This window comes from Protomyctophum parallelum, assembly GCF_964188405.1.
Source record: "Protomyctophum parallelum genome assembly, chromosome: 17".
Lineage (NCBI taxonomy): Eukaryota > Metazoa > Chordata > Actinopteri > Myctophiformes > Myctophidae > Protomyctophum > Protomyctophum parallelum.
This window is the reverse complement of record NC_139719.1, coordinates 34,833,023-34,849,592: the sequence shown is the minus strand read 5'-3', so window position 1 is coordinate 34,849,592 and position 16,570 is coordinate 34,833,023. Positions and strand designations below refer to the sequence as shown.

General features: G+C 39.0%; 3 protein-coding genes across 4 annotated transcripts; all 3 read left to right on the top strand.

Annotated features, from left to right (window-relative positions):
- Nucleotides 1–1,944: 1,944 nt before the first annotated feature.
- On the top strand, nt 1,945–4,173 carry ptges3l (prostaglandin E synthase 3 like; the record flags this gene model as incomplete). The annotated part of the gene is made up of 7 exons (XM_083787586.1): nt 1,945–1,982; nt 2,249–2,362; nt 2,680–2,746; nt 3,216–3,314; nt 3,547–3,636; nt 3,867–3,929; nt 4,165–4,173. 7 exons carry the CDS (start codon nt 1,945–1,947, stop codon nt 4,171–4,173), a joined length of 480 nt encoding a protein of 159 aa, XP_083643712.1.
- Nucleotides 4,174–6,203: 2,030 nt separating this feature from the next.
- On the top strand, nt 6,204–9,083 carry LOC310874011 (putative protein PTGES3L). Its single transcript, XM_083786671.1, has 7 exons — nt 6,204–6,360; nt 6,992–7,105; nt 7,262–7,328; nt 7,666–7,764; nt 8,078–8,167; nt 8,512–8,574; nt 8,888–9,083. The coding sequence occupies exons 1-7, from the start codon at nt 6,311–6,313 to the stop codon at nt 8,894–8,896; spliced, it is 492 nt and encodes a 163-aa protein (XP_083642797.1). The 5' UTR covers nt 6,204–6,310; the 3' UTR covers nt 8,897–9,083.
- An 850-nt stretch (nt 9,084–9,933) lies between these two features.
- On the top strand, nt 9,934–14,947 carry aarsd1 (alanyl-tRNA synthetase domain containing 1). 2 transcript variants are annotated; one of them, XM_083787129.1, is made up of 12 exons: nt 9,934–10,036; nt 10,507–10,635; nt 11,033–11,192; nt 11,535–11,592; nt 11,953–12,109; nt 12,283–12,399; nt 12,510–12,640; nt 13,200–13,266; nt 13,355–13,446; nt 13,539–13,593; nt 13,683–13,777; nt 14,455–14,947. In XM_083787129.1, exons 1-12 carry the CDS (start codon nt 9,998–10,000, stop codon nt 14,591–14,593), a joined length of 1,239 nt encoding a protein of 412 aa, XP_083643255.1. In that variant the 5' UTR covers nt 9,934–9,997; the 3' UTR covers nt 14,594–14,947. The 2 variants fall into 2 exon arrangements, with proteins under 2 accessions (XP_083643255.1, XP_083643256.1); XM_083787130.1 differs by lacking the exon at nt 10,507–10,635 and having other exon boundaries at nt 9,946–10,036.
- The last annotated feature ends 1,623 nt before the right edge of the window (nt 14,948–16,570 follow it).

The window sequence follows — 16,570 nt, the reverse complement described above, 5'->3', positions numbered from 1 at the left end:
TTTAGGAAGGGAGGGCAGTAGCAGTAGCACTTTATGTAAAATTGCCTATTTTTTCCAAAATGTAAAAAAATAAAACGGGGGCCAATAGGAAAATAAGGTCTAATACTTTTACTAAATTGCTACAAAACCTGTAGTAACATTCAATCATTTCGGGCATAAACAAGACGTTGAAGGATACATTGATTGATTGATTGATTGAAATATTTATTAACAGTTTGCAGAATTACAGTATATTTCAAGCACAAACTCAATACAAAGACTGTTAACTGTGAGTGGACGACCCAATTAAGCATTGCTCTTGTTTACAAGAGGGTCCACCATGTTCAATTCTCGGGGGCCAGTTTCGAATTGCAGCCGTCCGTAGGTGCCCTTTGAGAGCGGTTTTGAAGGAGTCAAGGGATTCACATGTCTTAATGACTGTTGGTAGGGCGTTCCACATTTTGGTGGCATAGGAGCGAAAATAATTTTGTCCCTTGTTTGTGCCGAATCTGGGTTGAAGGCTACATGGTTTGTTGCACTCCCTCTGGTGTTGTGGGTGTGGACTTCGTTAACATTAAGGAAGTATTTAGACAGGTACATGGGTATCTTGGTGGTGTATCGAATCTTGTGGACCAGACCCATTGCAAGATGCTGTACTCTGTCGTCGACCCTAAGCCATTCCAGCCTGTCAAAGTGGGCAGGGGTGAGGTGGGTTCGGGGGGTGAGGCCAAGTAGGAGCCTGACCAGTTTGTTTTGGGAGGTCTGGAGCCTTGTTTTAAGGGCCTTTGAGGTGCTGTGGTACCAAGAGGCGCATGCATTGTCAAAGAAACCTTGTACGAAGGTCTTCAAGGTGTTTTTGTTAACCAGTGAGGAGATAAGGAATCTTGTTCTTTGATTTACTTTTTTGATTACGTTGGTGGCCATTTTATCACCGGAAAGATTAGCCTCCAGGTAGGTAATTTCATAATTTCATGTGATAATATTCTCACCCACTCTAACCAAGAAGCCATCTGCCTTGCTGAGATTACTATTTGATCCGAAGAGAATGGATTCAGTTTTTCCCAGGTGTATGGATAGTTTGTTATCAGCGAGCCAGGTGCAGATTCTACCGAGTTCAGAGCTGAGGGTCTTTTCAACCTGCAGTTTGTCCTGTCCGAGACTAGCATCTGCGAACAGGAACAAGTTGCAGTCACAAGCTGATGTCATGTCGTTTACATATATTAGGAAGAGTAAAGTCCCTAGTATGCTTCCTTGTGGAACGCCACAGCTCACTGGGAGGGGGGGGACAGTGTTCCGTTCTCTCCCCTCCTTGCATCCTACCATTTATAGGTCTGTTATTGTACCTGCATGTTCAAATCATCAGATTGACCATTTTTCATTAGGCCTACTCGGAAATGCAGCCTGGTTCCAAACATGAATGCAATCATGTACTCACTTAATTCATTTCTGCCTTTTATGCCGGCTGGCATGTAGGGCAGCAAAAAAAGTCCCAGAACCCCAGGTGAGATGCAGGGTCTTCAACTCTCCCTCCACTGTCCTACACCAGGTGTTCTTGTTCTTGTAAAGCCAAAAATGGAATAAATAAAATGAAAGGAAAACTTGCCACTAATATTCAAACAAAACAATGTGGGGCTCTTCGTTAACTTACCATCCTGCATGCATCCTGTGAGAATGCCATCTGTTGTTGTTGTTTGTTTACCTGACTGGGCCCCTTTAACACCTTCCCCCAACCCTCCTGAACCCCCTCCCATCCAAATGGGGGTGGTCCTGATTCCTCAGCTTTCCCACAGCCAACCCCCAAGTGGTTGAGGGAGTCATGTCCCCAAAGCAGGTGATAACAATGGTCTAAAAATAGTGCCACAGGGACAGGGTTGCATTTGTTAATTTGTACCATCTCTGTTCAGTTCAAGTACTCAGCGAAAATACCATACAAACTTCTACCTTCTGAATTGCCTACAGAACACAATGAACAAGGCTCCAAAGATTATCAGGCCAGAGGAGAGGTAAGTGTTGTGAGTTTCAGAGTTTGTCACTGGACTATGTAATATTAAATCTTGGTTTGGGGTCTCTTAGTCTATGTCAAAATACATTATGTGCTTCTAATGTATAAGTAAATCCTCATGAATAAGCAGAGTATAAGGGCAATGGTGATGATGATAACTATGAAAGTTTATTAAAGAGCACAAACTTTCATAAAGTTATATTCAGGGCAGGGCCGTCACATCATTGACCTAATACTTGAGCTAACACTGCTTTTGTTTCCTAATAGCCAACCAGCAAGGATGATATGGTTTGACAGTAAAAAGTATGTCACTGTCAACGTCTGTGTGCAGAAACCAAAGAATGTCCAGGTTGAATTTCAGAAGGAAAAAATTATTCTACGGTGAGTCAAGAACTATTGTTATCTCCCCTTGTCTCTCACACACTCTTTCTCTCTCCTCTCTAATCTCTGTCACAGAGTCACACAAACACACACACACACACACGCACGCACGCACGCACGCACGCACACACGCACGCACGCATGCACAGTATATAAATTCAGCTGAATAGTAGGCTATGTTGTATCCTCTGTACATCTATTGTAGCCTATACTCTGACTGTGTGCATTCATGCATTGTAATCTCTGTGCATGTGTAATAATATTATTGTATCCTCTGTGTATAATAATCTGTTGTATCTTCTGTGTACCTACAACAGTTGCAAAAATGATGAAGATGATTGGATCTACAACGAGTTGAAACTTTACGACAAACTCATGGTCGCGGTAAGAATCCACTTTTTTGTATTATCCATTATATAGTCACAATACCAGCTGTAGTTCACTTGATCTTAAATTGAAGCAATATTGCATTGTTTTAAAAATATAAGGTTTTCTTTATTTCCTGAAAAGTATATTTTTCATTTCCTGGAAAATGAATATTTTGGAGTTAGGTGGTTTCTCCCCGACAGCAGAGATATGTCACCTCACCTGACCATAACCTTTTCTTTCTTTAGGATCGCAGGGCTCAATGCTATAGTGTCTTTAATGTTTTTGCTCAACATTAAATATCTTTGCTGAAAATAGCAGATCGACAAGCTCACAACGAAAATAAACAAAAAATAAAAAAACAAAATAATCTAAAATGGAGTTAGGTCGTTTCCTCCTGACAGCGACAATATCTTCTTTCCATATTATACATTGTAACAAAATATGAATATAATAAAGAACATAATAAACTTTCCCTGCTCAAAAGGATTGCAGAGAGAAGGTGAATGATCGTACCATCAATCTGTTGCTGAGGAAGCTCAAGGGTGATGTGCCATGGCCTCGACTGCAGAAAGACGAGGACAAGGTATTTCAATGTTCTTCAGGATATACAGTAAAACTTGAAATATATATTTACTATAATTGGCCTATGTGTTGCTAATAATGGAGTACTGTACTGTCAGAGTGTCAGTGTTTGCCGATCTACAAGCTCATCTACAAGCTCACAATGCAATGCGTTGTGAGCTTTTAAATTGGTTATTTTTTTGGTTAATAGCCAACACAGTCATCATGTGGTCTTTCTCCATGCTTCTATGTAGCCCAGCTGGATCGCTACAGACTTTGACAACTGGAGAGACTGGGAACATGAGGAAGAGGATGGAAAGGAAGAGTATGACAATTATATGGATGTGAGTTGAGCTAAAGGGTTTCTCTGTAAGATCAGCTGCATCTCGAAGTACTGTTAGCTATCTCTGTTGGATCTCAATGAACTGTAGCTGTAGTTCACTTGATCTTAATGTGCTGTATAGAATATCTCAGTTGATCCCAACTGCATCTAGGTGTATCTCAGTGCTGTTTTGTGGAAAAAGTGGAAATGTATACAACAGAATACTCATAAAGGTTTGTTCTTCCTTTTCAGAAAATGAATGAAATTGCGGGCAAAGACATAGGACCAAAACCTACTATGGATGATTTCAGTGATGTAAGTGTAGTAATCTATTAAAAATAAATAATAATAATACATTTGATATATAGTTTTTTAAAGAAATACTTGACATAGTAACTGTAATAATATTAACCAAATGAATGATATACTCATTATAGTAATAATATTACATAATTCATATTTTACGCGTTTAACCCCATCACAAATTATATATTTCAATATAATCCTATCATGAAATAATGATTGTGATCACCTTCTTCTTCTCCCTCAGTCTGACTGATCGTCCCCCATACATGGATCTGCACTTCTGGATCTGGATCGTTGTTAGCTGCCATGAGAAGTGTACTGATAACAGTCTCACCTCTAGAAGAGCATGTGCTAAACTTTGTACATATTTTAACACTTTTGTGCTGACGTTTGTTGGCTTGTCCAAAAAAAATATTTTTTACTTATGTATGTGACATTTTGTAATATGACATAAATGATTGCTTTGTGTATGCTCCATAGACTTTAAATTAAATGCTTTTTAACCAATTTATTGTCCTGTGTGTGTGTGTTTTGGTGAACTACATTGATTGTCCCACCATGTTCCTAATCATGTTGTAATGCTGTTTTTGTTTTCTTGATTAAAGTCTGTTCCTATATAGTGCTTTATGTAAAGCGCTTTGGGTATTTAGATAAGCGCTAGCTATATACATTTGAGCTATTATTCTTAAGAATGCACAATGTAATCTGTAGCATATCGGAATCGGCCATATCGTCCATAAAAAATGCCATATCGGTATCGGATCGGTCTCAAAATAATCCCGATTATTTAATCGGTTTTCACCAGCAAAGAAAAATAAACTCATCAATGAGTTCAATATAAATCAAAAGTGTCTAGTAGTACTTCTAGTCTAGAACAAAAGCCAATTCAAATATAAATAATATATTTACATTTTTATTCATTTAATTTGTGTACTCATCTCATTCAGTTGTGAAAGTTGTGAAAAGAGTAGTATAGGCTATTTATTGATTGATTGAATACTTTATTAACAGGCTTTGGGCCAAGCCCCACCTAGGGTCTAGGCTTGTTTCCATTGTGGTCCTCTGTATAATATTGGAATCGGTCAGAATCATTATTGGCAGATATGTCTTAAATAATCTTTATTTTTTATTTTCTCCAGACTGTTTTACCGACTATCCTTGGTATTGTGGGTGGGGGGGGGGGAGTTTTATTTTCATATTGTATTATGTCTGTTTAATACTTGCCCCTGGGCTTCTGTTATAAAAAACCTGAATGCAAATAATCGGAGATCGGATATCGGTCATAATTTCATAATCGTGCACCCCTTATTATTATTATTATTATTAATACTTGCTTAACCCTAGAACACTAAAACACAGGTGATTTTCAAGCGGACAATTATATTTTTGCAATTTTCAAAATGTTGCTGATCATGTCTGGGGTCTTTCAGTACATTCATGATGCTCAGTGATATTATAGATGGTATGTTTGTTTCCCTGCCCATATCCCTGTTTCTACAGGCGTTTCATCTGAGTTTAGTGATAGAGTGATAGAGAAAAATCCCATACACCCAGGAATGGGTGGACCAAAGGGGTGCTAGCCCCTCTGCCCAGCTTTCTGGGTTTGTGTGAACACAAACATTGGCTAGTGATTGACTGATCACCCCATAGCGATGATTTAATTGGCTGAGCAAAGTACATATTGAAGCTAAAAGTCAGGGCAGAAAAGTGAAGATGGAAAAGTGAGGACGCAAATTGTGATTGGCCAGAATTAGATGATATATGATGATGTATAATGATAATAGTGCCCCTCACTTCACACGGGTTTATTAAAATAATACCCACATATTTCATCGATTTTTCATCGATGATAGGGCCCCCCCAGGATATTATTTTTTTGTTTTTTTGTGAAAAGTCATGATGAAGTATTAAAGAAGAGTACCTCAAGTTGCCATGTATTGCTGTATATATTAAAATATACCCGTGTTTACTGCATGGTTTGACAAAAATTACGTTTAGAAAGCAATATGGGAACCCATCAGCAAAACAAAGTGAAAACAGCACCTTAACAATCTGTCTCGAGAGATATATAAGCAACAATATAAGCAACATATTAATGATGCTTTTATGATCAGCTTTGAAGTAAACACACAAGTGATTCCTCAGCTTTCCAGAGAGTTCCAGAGCCAACCCCTAAAGGGTCGGGGGCGGGGTTGAGGGATTCATTTACCCCAAGCAGCTGGTAGCCTATACAACTGGTCTATAAATAGTGCCATAGGGTTGCAGTTGAACAGATACAGTATACCAGGCGGTTTGTACCACCTCTATTCAGTTCATACACTCTCAGAGGGAATACCATACAAAAGCTTCTACCTTCTGAATTGTCTACACTCTACAGTCTACAGAACAAAATGGCGGGAGGGTTCAACAGGCCTCCAAAGATTGCCAGGCCAGAGGAGAGGTAAGTGTTGTGAATTTGTCACTATGTAATGTGAAATCTTGGTTTGGGGTCAAGAGACACCATGTGCTTCTAGTCCGGCAGCCGACAGGCTTCTTTTGTTTAAAGTGGGAAATTTGGTATAGTCTTTTTTAATGGCCTAAAAATATTGTCTATACATACATTCATGAATCCGCTTGCTGACCGGTTGTCAGTATTGAGCATTTCTTATAGGGGTTTCTTGTGACCCTACCATTAACATCCTATGGCAGGCCAAAATGACAAACTTTATTATGCTTTAAGTAGCATGTGACATGTGACACAACTAGGGGGGGGGGGGGGGGGGGTTCATGCTACTGAATCCATTCCAAGCATTAGTTTTGCACAAAAAACACTCCTTGGGCTAAAAACACAAATGACAAATGTGATGAGGTCAGGACAAATGTGATGAGGTCAGCACATTTTGGGCACATTTGGGCAAGTCAGCTGCCGGACTATTCTAATCTAAGCAAAGTATAGTCTCGCTTGAATACAGTCATATAGTGCTCTTGAATAAACTTTCATGAAGTTATCATCATTCATCATCATTCATACACCCAATGCTTGAGCTTGAGTAGGCTATACCAAGAATAACAGTGTTTTTGTTTCCTAATAGTCAACCAGCAAAGATGGTATGGTTTGACAGGAAAAAGTATGTCCATGTCAACGTCTGGGTGCAGAAACCAAAGGAAGTCCGGGTTGATATTCAGAAGGAGAAAATTGTTCTATGGTGAGTAATATATTAGTATAGTAATATAGTATATTGTATCCTCTGTAAATCGATTGTAACCTAATACTTTGTGTGTATTGTAATCCCTGTGTGTAATAACATTATTGTATCCTCTATGTGTGTCTGTTGTATCTATCTTCTGTGTACCCACAACAGTTGCAAAAATGATCAAGATGAATGGATCTATAACGAGGTGAACCTCTACGCCAAAATCATGCTCGGGGTAAATATCCGCTTTTTTGTATTATCCACTTAAACCCTGGGATCCATATTCTGAGGGAAAACATTCGCAGAAAATAGCAGATTGACATGTTTACAATGCGTTGCAACACCTTGTGAGCTTGTTGATCTGCTATTTTGAGCAGGGACTCTGCTCAACCATATGGGGGAATCACATACACACTTATGTATGTGATCCTAAAGCAAAGATTTAGGTCCGGTGACATATCTTCTTTGCATATTATACAGACATTGTATCAAAATATGAATATAATAAAGAATATTAATGAAACTTTTAAAAGGTATCTACGTTTCCAGCTAACCCCCTTCTTTCTCAAAAGGATTCCAGAGAGAGGGTGTATGATCGTACCATCAATTTTTTGTTGAGGAAGCTCAAGCCTGATGTGGCATGGCCTCGACTGCAGAAAGACGAGTCCAGGGTATGTGCTTTGAAATATTTACAAGACATACTATGTTTAAAAAAATCTGTATATATAAATCTGTGTGTGTATATATATATATATATATACTATATGTGTTTTAAATCATGTACTAGTACTGTACTGCCAGTGTTTGCCGATCTAGAAGCTCACAAGATCAATGCGATGCGATTTCTTTTTTTTGTGGCTATTTGTCATATCCAGCACCGCCAGTTCTGCTTACCAAAAGTGGCCCACTAGGTTAGGGATTATGAAGTATAGGGTTTATAGCCAACACAGTCATCATGTGGTCTTTCTCCATGTTTCTCTGTAGCCCAGCTGGATCAATACGGACTTTGACAACTGGAGAGACTGGGAAAATGAGGAAGAGGATGGAAAGGAAGAGTTGGAGGGTTATATGGATGTGAGTTGAGATAAAGGGATCAGCTGCATCTCGATGTACTATAAGTACTGTTAGCTATCTCCGTTGGATCTCATTCTCGATACACTGCATGGCTGTAGCTCACTTGCTCTCAATGTATACTGTAGCTATATCTCAGTTGATCTGAATATAATGTATCTCAGTTGATCTCAATGTGCTGTAGCTTTATCTCAGTTGATCCCAATGTGTTGCATCTGAGATTTATCTCAGTGTGCTGTTTTTCACATTTTGTCTAAGTTGAAGTGGAATCTGTATCCAGCAAAATACTCATTGTTACATTTGTATCAGTATTTTACAGTGTATAAAGGTTTGGTCTTCCTTTTCAGACATTGTCGGACATTGGCAACAAAAACATTGGAATAAAACCTAGTATGGATGATTTCTTTGATGTAAGTGTAGTAATGTATAATATAACCCCTCCCACCACAGTACTCCAGCCTTATTATTGTTTATTGCATTAGGCTATTGTTAATAAAAATAATAATACATATTGTATAGTTTCTGAAAGAAATACTTGACATAGTAACTGTAATACTATTATTACCCAATTTGTAAAATGAATTATGAATGTAGATGATAGTGACATTATTACATAATTAATATTATGTTACGCTTTACCCCCAACACATATGATATATTCCAATATGATCCTATCATGAAAATTGAAATAATGACTGTGATCACCTTCTTCTTCTCCCTCAGTCTGACTGATTGTTGTTTCCCATACACCCACGGTTGTTTCTGGATCTGCATATGGCTGGATCTGGATCTGTGTTGGCTGCCATGATAGTGCACTGATAATGTCTCACCTAAGATCGTGTGCTAAACTTTGTACATATTTTATTTTTAACACTTTTGTGCTGATTTTTAAGTTATTACTTATGTGACATTTTGTATAACATTATCGCTTTGTGCATGCTTAATAGAGTTTCAATAAAAAAATGATTTAACTAACGAAAATGCAGGCCTATTGGTTTTGGTGAAAACAGTCATTTAGGCAGGCATTGCAAACCAGAGACATGAACAGTTGATTGGCCTTGCACAGGGTAGACCTGTGCAATTCTCTAGCTATAGAGAATAATGGTGCCAAGATGCTGTGAGAATTCATAATACATTACATACCACACTGCTCACACATGCCTTCATCCCGTCGTGTGAGGAGGTTGTAGAATTTGGCTGGTACGCCCAGCTTCCCGACGAATCCCGAGTGCCAGACAGACAAACAGACAGACAGACAGGATTTGCATAGCTAGCTCAAAATACGATTGGGAAAAAAATTCTTTACCCTAAAAACGTAGGCCTAATTTACATTAGACTACAGTCATAGCCATACATTGCAGGTACAAGACCATATAGTTATAAAAAATATACATACCGCTATACAATACAATATATTGTATATGTTTTAATTGTCACTTTACTGTCATTTGGGGACCCCCAGGACGTTGAGAGAACCATTCTGCAACGTACATGGGGTCTGGGCTAGCCCCGCTCGGAACCCTACCTACATACAGTTTGTTTACACTACACTCTACGTAAAGTGTAGCCATGGTTCATGACTCTCGTATTTATGATAATCATCATGGCAGTCATGTTTCAGGGCTACGTAAAGTGTAGTGTAAACAAACTGTACGTAGGGTTCCAAGCGGGGCTAGGGCCTGGGCGACCTCCCACTTGCCACTGTAGCTGCACGTGCGTAAAATGTGTCCTAACTTGCCCTCCGTACTTACTAGTACAGTACTTAGCTGACAGGCAGCTGTTTTGTAAGGCGTGCGAGTGTGGTATAAAGGTCTTTATACATTTATTTTAAACATGGCTTTCCAGTGTCAGCGGGATTGCTATATGAAAGAGGTATGGAATAATTATTAGCTGCATGCATGCGATTACTAGTCCACGTTGCAAGACCAGAAGCTTGATGGAAGCTCGAGAACCATGACAGCAATTTGATTCATACAAACAGTAGCTATAGCGTTAGCATGGTGCTAGTTTACAGTTTTATGGGACCTAAACACGTGTTTTATTCTCTGTGCAGCCTGTAACGAATGCAGTGCACAGCCTAATGTCTATTGCTTTTCCTAATAATGTAATACTTGCTCAAAGCAATACGTAGTTTAAGTTATAGTGACATGTTATGATATGACTTACTTTTATACACACACATTCAGACAGCTTTGAAGTAAATAAAATATCTCATGCATGCACCCTGGTGCATAATATTAACAGAAATAATAAATTGGCTTTCCACAATAAGGACACATGACACAGCAGTTGAATGTTTGTCTTGCATAACTTGCATTAAGTTATTATACATAATTCTGTAGTTTGTCACCTCGGTGGTGTCCTGCTGCCCTGCCGAACTGAAGCAAGAAGTCAATGGAAAGAAAGAAACCCTGAAGGGTTTTAATGTCAAACTCCAAGACACCATCTTGTTTCCTGAGGGAGGTGGTCAAGTAAGCAGAATTTACAGTAATAAGTGTATCATTCAATTTCAGTACAGGTAGTTGGTAGTTATTTTTTGTGGGGCTCCTCTCCTATGTCCAGCTTTGAGGGTTTGTGTAAACACAAACATTGAAGACAAAAGTGAGGACGCAAATTGTTATTGGCAGATCTTTGATCTTTCTGTCTAAACCAAATATCTTTGCCACAAATTGGGAAAATTGGCATTATGTTCCCCCAGAATAGGCATGCTGTGGTTAAGTGGTAAATAACAAGCACACGTGCATACGCATACATACACACACACACACACACACACACACACACACACACACACACACACACACACACACACTTGAATTAATTTACAGTATGTTGGCACTTATCATGCCCTGCTTTGTTGTTCCTCAGCCAGATGACCATGGGCTGATAGCAGACGTGTCTGTGTTGAGAGTGACCAGGCAGGGGGCTGAGGCCGTGCACTTTGTGTGCTCTGCTCTGGCGGTGGGGCAGGAGGTGCAGCTGAAGGTGGACTGGGACCGCAGGTTTGACCACATGCAGCAGCACTCGGGTGAGCTGAAATTAGGACAGGTGTTTAGAAGTAGAAAGATATTCTCTCAGAATTTCACAATTTCTGGGGCGCCTAGTGGTCTAGGCGCAACCATGCCACATTGACGTGTTCGAGTCCCGTTCCTGGCGACCTTTGCTGCATGTCTCTCCCCTTCTCTCTCCCTCTTTCCTGTCTTCACTTGAAACTATCAATAAAGGCAGAAAAAGCCAAAAACAAATCTTAAAAAGAAGAATTTCCCAATTTCTGCATATGTATTGCACTGAAACCATATTGTTGTGGCTGTTAGTACAGTTTGGATAAGTAAAATAATAAATACAATTATGTTTTTCTCTTTTCAATTAGGTCAACACCTGATCACTGCATTGGCAGATGGCATGTTTGGATACAAGACCACATCCTGGTATATTCATGATTTCACTTTTATGACACAAATGCAGTTTTTTTTCAGTTGCAGCATTGTATTAAGTATTTTAGGGGTTACATGCTATTGCTACTGCATCGAATCATTGCCCACTAAAACTAGAACATTTCCCACCTGATCAATCAAGTTTTGTCCTATTTTATTCTGTCATATCTCTGTTTGTATCACTCCAGCAACTTGGATCAAAACCTTAATCATTGAAAGGAATTCATCATTGTCAACTCTCCAGATGATCTTTAGACATGGTTTATCTCAAGGGGTTATTCCCAATAAAGAATTTTGAAGACAGACAGACTACTCGTCTTTTGACCATTGTCTCTGTGGTCTGGGCTGTTGCAGGGAGTTGGGGCGTCAGCGAAGCTCCATAGAGCTGGACACTCCGTGTATGAAGCCTGCCCAGCTCCTGGCCCTGGAGGAAGCTGTCAATGACAAGATCAGAGCCCAGGTCCCTGTCAATGTACAGCTTCTGTCTATAGACGACCCCGCTGTGGAAAAGGTAAGCACTCTGTGGCTCTGCCATAGCATTTTCTTTGATTTACTTTCACTTTCTTTCTATTCACAAACGACACTGTTTTTTTTATGAATTAAATTTTACGACTAAATGACTATATGGATTAACCCATCATGCTACTTGTTTTATATGACCAATAAGGGTACATTTTTACACAGGTGAGGAGCAGAGGTCTGCCAGATGATCATGCAGGACCAATTCGGATCATTGATATTGAGGGTGTTGATGCCAACATGTGCTGTGGAACCCATGTGTCTAATCTCAGTCACTTACAGGTGACAAAAACCTATATAATATAAAGCATTGACAGTTTATATAATCTATTTTTTGTATATTCTTGCTCAGTTTATTTCACTTTATAACAATCTCAAATAATTCCGTTTAGGTAATAAAGCTACTTGGGACAGAGAAAGGGAAGAAGAATAAAACTAACTTGATCTTCCTGGCGGGGAACAGGGTTCTGAAGTATGCTGAGAAAAGCTACAGCACAGAACGGTCGCTGGTTTCTCTGTTGAAGTGAGTTCTTAGTTACTCTACACTTCTAAACGATCATAATCCCAAATTAGTGATTCCAAATAGGACTGCACAACACATTCAAAAAGCGGACTGCCATAATTCCGACATCCCATTAGTCCGACTACGTAGCCGGTTAAGACTCACCCTGTGGCTTCCGCATGTGGTTAGGGTTAGGGGGATAGGGTTAGTATGGGGCCAGTCGGACCAACGGGACGTCGGAACAATGACATGGTGCCTTGAAAAACAGTATGCTAGTTAACTTGGATCTTGAATCCTTGGCATACAAGTTGGCAATGGCATACAAGTAAACATGCAAGTTCAAAGAGAACTCATATTCAGAGTAAACCCAGAGCATGATCTAATTTCTTTCAGACTAATTTTCTTTCAGACTTTCAGCCATTTAATGTTATGAAGCTCTGTCAACACCTACAGTATATCACTGAAGAACAGCAAAAACATCATTCTATAGATCTTTCAGCAATGTGCAGACCTAATTCCAAGACCTTGTGAAACAACTTGATCTGAGAAAATTCTCTTTCCATCCATGTCTTTTCAACAGAACTGGGCCTGACGAGCATGTAGAGGCAGTAGACAAACTCCAGAAGTCTGTTAAGCTGCTACAGAAAGTAAGCCAGAAAATCCTTTGAATATACCCTGTATTTCCTTTGTAAACGTACAGTAATCTCACATTACACTAATTGTAACTGCTGACAGAGTAACCTGAGCCTCCTGCGAGACATGGCTGTCCTCATTGCACAGAACTTCAAGAGCAACACACAGAGAGGAAACTTCTTCAGCTTGCACAAGTGAGTGAGTCTCTTGAACAAGCGTATCCAACAGAATTCCCATTTATTTTTGAGTGGAAACTGTTATCACTTATGTTATTTTCTGCCCATAGAAAAGAAGGCGATAACGAGTTCATGAACATCATTGCCAACGAAATAGGCACAGAGGTAAGATTTTATCTTAACAGTCTGAGTTTCTGTTTCTCTTACCAATGAGACCATTTTGTCAACACTGACTTCTTACTGTCTGCTCATAGGAAACATTGATATTCCTGACTGTTGGAGAGGAGAAGGGACCTGGGCTGTTTCTGCTTGCCGGACCCAGTGGAACAGTGACCAAGATGGGACCACGGTAAGACATACCACTGGAAGCATACCCTATCAAACCTGAATATAATATGTAACCAATTACCACTTGAGCCCCATTTTATATTTTGTCGTACAATGGTACGTGGAGAAAATGTATCAAGCTCACAACCGTGAGCTTTTTCAAGTTTTGTTTTTGTTTCATTTTTTCTAATATCATAGTCATGCTCAATGTAGGGACGCCAGGTTAAAAGTGGTAAAGCAGTTTTACACATACGGGGGGGGAGTGCTATAACATGAGATATTGGCACTGGTGTGCTGCAGTTGGACCTCGGCCTCATGCCATATATGCACACCAGCACCAATATTGCACAGCATCTCAAGAGTGTTAATGCGATTTATGCCAGTTTCACATTGAGCTATACTAAAAGCGGCTGTTGCTGCTACATTATAAGTAAGGTACTAAAAAGGTGCATACGGGTAGTATTGTTTGGCACTCAATAAAATGCCTTTCCGCCAGTCAACAATGAATTTGGCACATAAATGAAAATGTGTGGGAGGTGTACACTGTACTGTACATGTCCTTCACTTTCCGGGCGGAGTGGGTTAATAATTGTGTACACATGGGACTTAATTATACAAATGTTAGAACTCGGGTAACTGTAGTCCTTAACCCCCATTATGGTCATCTGAATGCTGCTGTACTGTGTCTGCCCTCTGCAGGGTGCTTGAGATACTCCAGGGGAAGGGAGCAGGGAAGAATGGGCGCTTCCAAGGTAAAGCCAACAGCCTGGCACAGAGAGCAGAGGTGGAGCTCCTACTACAGCAGTACTGCAACCACCACACTTCAGAGGAGGAATAAAACCTGCACTGACTAACGCATGGTCAAATCCTCAAGTGTTTATTTATCGGAGTGTACAAATGTAACTGAATTTGATTCCATTGTACACTCGGTTACAAATGGATACTGAGAATTCTACTGTGTAATATGGTCCAACAATACAATACAATCCAGCAAATGAAACCAATGAACGACAAGAGCACAGCATTATTGGAGATTTGACTAGATTATCTTAGTTTGATTTAATTTGTTTGTTTGTTTTTGTGGTAACACAACTTGCTCTAATACACATGTACAGCCTGTACAGATGTGGTTGTGATGATTGTCTTTTTAATGTACACGATTTAGGCATTTTCATAATATGTACTGTAAATATAAATTAACTCGAAATACAATAATCAGCCTTTTTCTTTGTCCAGTGCTTTGTAAATATGTGATCTCAGAATCACCTGCTTTATGTGTACAGATGCATGGGGAAATATGCATGAACATATGGGTTCCCAACCTGAGCATTTTAGTGTAGTGGTGTCATTAACAACTTGAAACCTATTCTGGGACAATTTGTTTGTGTGAAAATAGCTCAAGTACAAGCTCTTCTCAATCCTATCACTTCCTGCTGTGAAGTTGGTTTCAGAGCCAGTATCTTCCAGTGGCAATGAGATGGTAATGTCACGCATGAAGTCAAAGTTGACTTAATATTCTATCAGCTGTTTATACAGGAGGCAGATGTACTTTAAGTTAGTTTGTCATTAGCTAAGGTGTCATTGGCAGACACCACCTGCTGCCCTCCCCACTCTCACAGACGGGTGCTTTGAACGCAGCTGAATGTGACAGCTGCACACATTTCTAGTAGTGTAAAGTGAGCAGCTTCTCGCTCAACTCTCACTTGACAAAAGGTGCATTTCCAATTGAATACAGTGTATCACTATCAATGCAACATCTATACTGGTGGTGTTACAAGGTATAAATTGTTTTGAAGCTCAACCTGACATTAAATGGTTGTGCATGGAGATAAGTTCATTAACCTAAACTTCACGACCATGGACAGAATCATGCAACCCTATGATCTGCTTCTATGTCACTATGTCCTAAACCCTCTTGTCCTGCTTCTTTAACTTGTAGGATGTCATTTCCCCATGATGTAATAACCAGACTTCCTACTGTAGATGAGTGATTAATCAAGTGAAAAGCCAGAGTGTAGAACCTCAGATGGTGAAAGTGGAAAGGAAACTTAATTTAATTCATTTTAAATTACCTGATCTTAAACATGCTACTGGAATCTGAGGACCACCAAAGTGTAATTAAAAAGGAGAATTATTCTCAAACTCAGAAATGTGAGGTGTGTGAGAGAGAGAGAGCCTCAGAGAAGCTCACTTTTCATTCATTTCAGTGTCAGAGAGCATACTAAGAAAAATATTTCAAAAATCACCTTTCAAATCAGCTGAAGCTGGGTCAAACTATTTCCTGAATATTGTCGAACTGTACTCTACTGTATTATTGTACACTATTGCTGCTCCAATGTCTAGCAATATAAATGTACTCTGTACACAAGCTTTAACAGTAAAAACCTTAAACCTTTGAAGATGCATATTAGAGAAAGACACATTTTAAATTTTTAGATAGTTTATTATTTTTATTTCATAAATTATATTTACAATTAGATGTCATTAGAATGATTGAGGTATTTAAAAATACATTATTATATTTACATGTTATCATTGTTTAAAACAGTTTAAATTGTTAAAAACTTTTTAAAATTGTTTAAAACAGTTAAAATTGTTTAAAAGATCATTGCTCAAAACAGTATTGACAAAATACATTGTTTAAATTGTTTAAAACAGTTAAAATTGTTTAAAAGATCATTGCTCAAAACAGTATTGACAAAATACATTGTTTAAATTGTTTAAAACAGTTTAAATTGTTTAAAAGATCATTGTTCAAAACAGTATTGAGGTTTTTGTCCTCATGCAGAAAGGTTTATCAACAGGTTACCAGCCA

Excerpts from the sequence above, each read along its gene's own strand:
- LOC310874011 (XM_083786671.1), top strand. The coding sequence starts at position 6,311 with ATGGCGGGAGGGTTCAACAGGCCTCCAAAGATTGCCAGGCCAGAGGAG. Across the intron at positions 6,361-6,991 it reads ATTGCCAGGCCAGAGGAGAG|TCAACCAGCAAAGATGGTAT; the intron begins GTAAGTGTTGTG and ends GTTTCCTAATAG. Across the intron at positions 8,168-8,511 it reads AGTTGGAGGGTTATATGGAT|ACATTGTCGGACATTGGCAA; the intron begins GTGAGTTGAGAT and ends CTTCCTTTTCAG.
- aarsd1 (XM_083787129.1), top strand. The coding sequence starts at position 9,998 with ATGGCTTTCCAGTGTCAGCGGGATTGCTATATGAAAGAG. Across the intron at positions 11,593-11,952 it reads GGATACAAGACCACATCCTG|GGAGTTGGGGCGTCAGCGAA; the intron begins GTATATTCATGA and ends GGGCTGTTGCAG. Across the intron at positions 13,267-13,354 it reads CTGTTAAGCTGCTACAGAAA|AGTAACCTGAGCCTCCTGCG; the intron begins GTAAGCCAGAAA and ends AACTGCTGACAG.